The following is a 3,891-nucleotide window of genomic DNA, read 5'->3' on the forward strand; positions in this document are numbered from 1 at the left end:
GCCGTTTTCGTGCGGGTGACACGTAAAAGCACCCACTACACTCTCTGAGTGGTTGGCGTTAGGAAGGGCATCCAGCTGTAGAAACTCTGCCAAATTAGATTGGAGCCTGGTGTTGCCATCCGGTTTCACCAGTCCTCAGTCAAAGCGTCCAACCCATGCTAGCATGGAAAGCGGACATTAAACGATGATGATGATGATGATGACTCCAAGACAAAATATTTTAACAATTTTTTAATACAATTCCTAATAGCATCTAACTATAAAAATATAATGGGACTTTTTTAAGCATCAAATGTTTATTAGGGTCCAGTAGAGTAAAATAGAAATCAAAAGGGTCCATAGGGGCAAAAAAATGGTTGGGAAGCACTGATCTAAAACATCGGATAACAGAGAAAAGAAGAATCAAAAAGGGATAACTCACTGCAAGATAATGACCATGGATATTGCTGAAGAGTTGGTTGGCAGAATGGACAAATGCTGATTTAACTGGATGTAATATTCCACCATTACCAGCTTTGGCAAATGGCAGCAACATGTACAAATCTTCAATCACTTCATAAACACACTGGAAACATAAAAAGGAAACAAAACATAGAAGGAAGCAACATGGAGATTTCTAAATGAAAGTTAATGCAGATGATGATGATAGTGATGATGATGATAATTATCTTCATTCACATCATTCTTCATCTGTGAAACTCCCAAAATACACAAGTCTAATTCACGACTATTTCTCATATCTTTCTTATTCTTCTCTCATGAGTAGTTAACTATAAAAAAATTTAATTTTGGATGATTGAAGACTAAATTCCTCCCCCACCCCCACTGACCTAGTTTATAGTTGAATAGTTAACAATGAACCATCTGTTAAAGCAACTATTTCAGAAAAAAGGGAGCAAAAAAAATTTTTTTTTTTCACCAATCCATGGAAAAATGGATTTAAATACCAAATACAGGTATGGCAAAAAAAAAAACATCCCAGATTCACCATTTTTCATTTTACAACAGCAAACATATGGTGTTCAACAGTTCAAACAATGATGGTAACAGAAAAAAAAAATGGAAAAACTTTAGCTACATGAAGACAACATTATCATCTGTCTAAATTCACTAGCCATGAAATATATGGGTGATTTTTCTGCCACAGCTATACATTTATGTGAGAACACATTTTCATATTTTATACAGTAGTGTTGAAACCTTTAGCATTCAGATTACTCTATCAAATGTAAAGCTTATTTATTCACATTGTTTTGAATTAATTATGCATTATCTCATAGCTTTGATATTTCAATAACATGATTTTTTAGATTGACAGTGTGTGGTTGGCCTAGTTCTGTTCAGATTATTAATCTCAAAGCAGCACCTAAAAGTCCTCACGAAAAAAGCAAAAGTAAAATATAATATAATCTTTATGCTTTGTTGAAAATATTCATTGCATAAAATATTATGGGGATAAAAATAACACTCCATATAATTTTTTTTTTTTTTTTGTCATTGGCCAGTCAGTGTTATTTCCTATTTGTTTCTATCAAGAAATCAAAGGAAATGACAACTATTCTCTTCCAGCTTTGCTTTTGTGATCTGGACATCAATGTTTTGAAATTAACTTCTTTTCCATTACATTTCAAACAGATTCAGTACTGAGTTGCTGAAGCAGAAATATCGTTATAGCAAATATGCTGTTCAATGACAGATTTGCTTGTCAATTGCTTGACCTTAACCACTTGAGCATGTCCCTTAGTGGCTGACAATATGTGCATCTCTGATCATGACCTGAAGTAGTGGGGGAGATCTGACTTGAGCCTCATCTTGGTCAATTTAAATGTAAAAAGGGTTAAAAGGGAGAAGGAAAAATTAACCAAAGATAAAAATAATGACGTTTAAAATCTCACTTACTTTCGATACGACTCTAGGATAGTGATCAATGCATCCAGCCAAGACATCATGAGGTAGTTGGACAACTTCCATTGAGTAAGCAATCTCCCAGTCTTTCTGTTCTTTCTCAAGGCTAGAGCTAGCATTTGACCATACCACTTGCTCAACACATTGCACTAAATCAGGACTAATCAGTTTAAAAACTAGCTTCCATTCCCAAACAGGTTTTTCTTCCAGTTTGGATTTCTCAACAACTGAAAAAAATTAAATAGTCATCTTGGTAACATTGGCGTACCACTTCAATGTATTTACCCACAGGGACACACACATGACATCATCATCATCATCATCATCATCGTCGTCGTCATCATTTCAGCATCCACTTTTCCATACTTGCAAGAATCAGATGAAAGTAATTGAGAGATTATAGTAGAAACCACTTGCCCAAAGTACCATGCAATGGGACAGAACCTAAAACCAAGTGGTTCGGCATCCCAGGGGCCATTATGTTATAAATTTTCATAATAAAAAAGTTTATCTAGAGAAAGACAAAGGATCTCTCTTCAATCATGATTCAAAACCATAGCTTTTGGTTCAAACTTTAACAGATGCAGCATTTTGTTCAATTAATGGAATGTCTACACTCAAGTGAACAAAACTCATTTAACTCTTTCAAAGGTGTAAGTGTAGCTGTGTGGTTAAGAAGCTTGCTTCCCAATCATGTGGTCACTGATTCAGTCCCACTATGCAGCATCTAGGGCAACTGTCTTTTACTATAGCCCTGGGCAAGTCATGGCATGAAAACGATGGTTGTAAACAAGTGTTGTTTGTCTCCAGTCTCCCATGGAAAACATGCCTGGCCATGAGGAAATATTTACCTTACTTGGAAATAGATTAGGATTGGTGACAGGAAGGGTGTCCAACCATAGAAAATATGCCTCAAATTCTGTCTGACCCAGGCAAGCATGGAAAAGTGTAGAGTAAATGATGATGATGATGATGATGATGATGATACCAACACATCCAAGACTGTCCCTGGTTGCATGACAGACTTTATGTTTTTAAGTGACCTAAATTAAAACCTTCCATCAAAATTCCATGTTAATTTATGTTCCAAATCCCAATATAATAATGACAAAATTATCTTAACAAAAGTAATGTCCTTCATCAGAAATAGAGTAACAAAAGACTTAAAATCATCTAATCTAAAATCTTCCATCAAAATTTCATATTAATTTATGTTCTAATCACCAACTTAATAATGACAAAAATATTTTACTGAATTCTTTGTTGCTTCCAAAATTAATTGAAAGAAAGGTAATGTATTTCAACAGAAAAATGGTAACAAAAGGGTCAACAAATAAACATCCATACTATACATGGCTTGTCATCAGGTGGGCCACAATGATTACAGGTAAATTTACTGCCATCAATTCACCACAGAGAAAATTCACCACCATCAATTCACCATGAAGGAAGTTCACTGTGAGGAAAGTTTACCAAGAAAATATATCCGTAATATCTCACTAGTAATAGTTAAAAACTATTTTATTGAAAGAAAAATGGTAAATTGATAACGGTGAACTTACCGAACATGAGCCACAATACAAAACATTCAAGGTAATTTTGTGTTAGGTGTGCCACTGTCCTGCGAACCACATATGGCTCAAAGGCTGCAGTTTGCCCATGACTGCTATAAACTTTTAACATAATACCAGTTGATATATTAAAAATCTTTATAGTCATTATTGTTGTTCAACACTTTAGCATTAAGGTTTCTCTCTCAAATGTATTGCTTATTTATTCACATTTTCAATTAGGCGCAGGAGTGGCTGTATGGTAAGTAGCTTGCTTACCACCCACATAGTTCTGGGTTCAGTCCCACTGCGTGGCACCTTGGGCAAGTGTCTTCTACTATAGCCTCGTGCCGACCAAAGCTGTGAGTGGATTTGGTAGACAGAAACTGAAAGAAGCCCGTCATATGTGTGTGTGTGTGTGTGTGTGTGTGTGTGT

The 3,891-nt window shown here is 35.4% G+C and overlaps 1 protein-coding gene across 8 annotated transcripts in view; it reads right to left on the minus strand.

Moving 5' to 3' along the window:
• The window catches only part of LOC106878206 (uncharacterized protein KIAA0825), a 176,526-nt gene that overhangs the window by 48,538 nt on the left and 124,097 nt on the right, over nucleotides 1-3,891 (minus strand). For all 8 annotated transcript variants that reach the window (XM_052970496.1, XM_052970494.1, XM_052970492.1 and 5 more), the window contains 2 exons: nucleotides 1,900-2,132; nucleotides 422-565 (listed from right to left, as the gene is read on the minus strand). In XM_052970496.1, coding sequence (XP_052826456.1) covers nucleotides 422-565; nucleotides 1,900-2,132 — 377 coding nt within the window. The remainder of the gene's footprint in view (nucleotides 1-421; nucleotides 566-1,899; nucleotides 2,133-3,891) is intronic.

This window comes from Octopus bimaculoides, chromosome 9 (genome assembly GCF_001194135.2).
Source record: "Octopus bimaculoides isolate UCB-OBI-ISO-001 chromosome 9, ASM119413v2, whole genome shotgun sequence".
Lineage (NCBI taxonomy): Eukaryota > Metazoa > Mollusca > Cephalopoda > Octopoda > Octopodidae > Octopus > Octopus bimaculoides.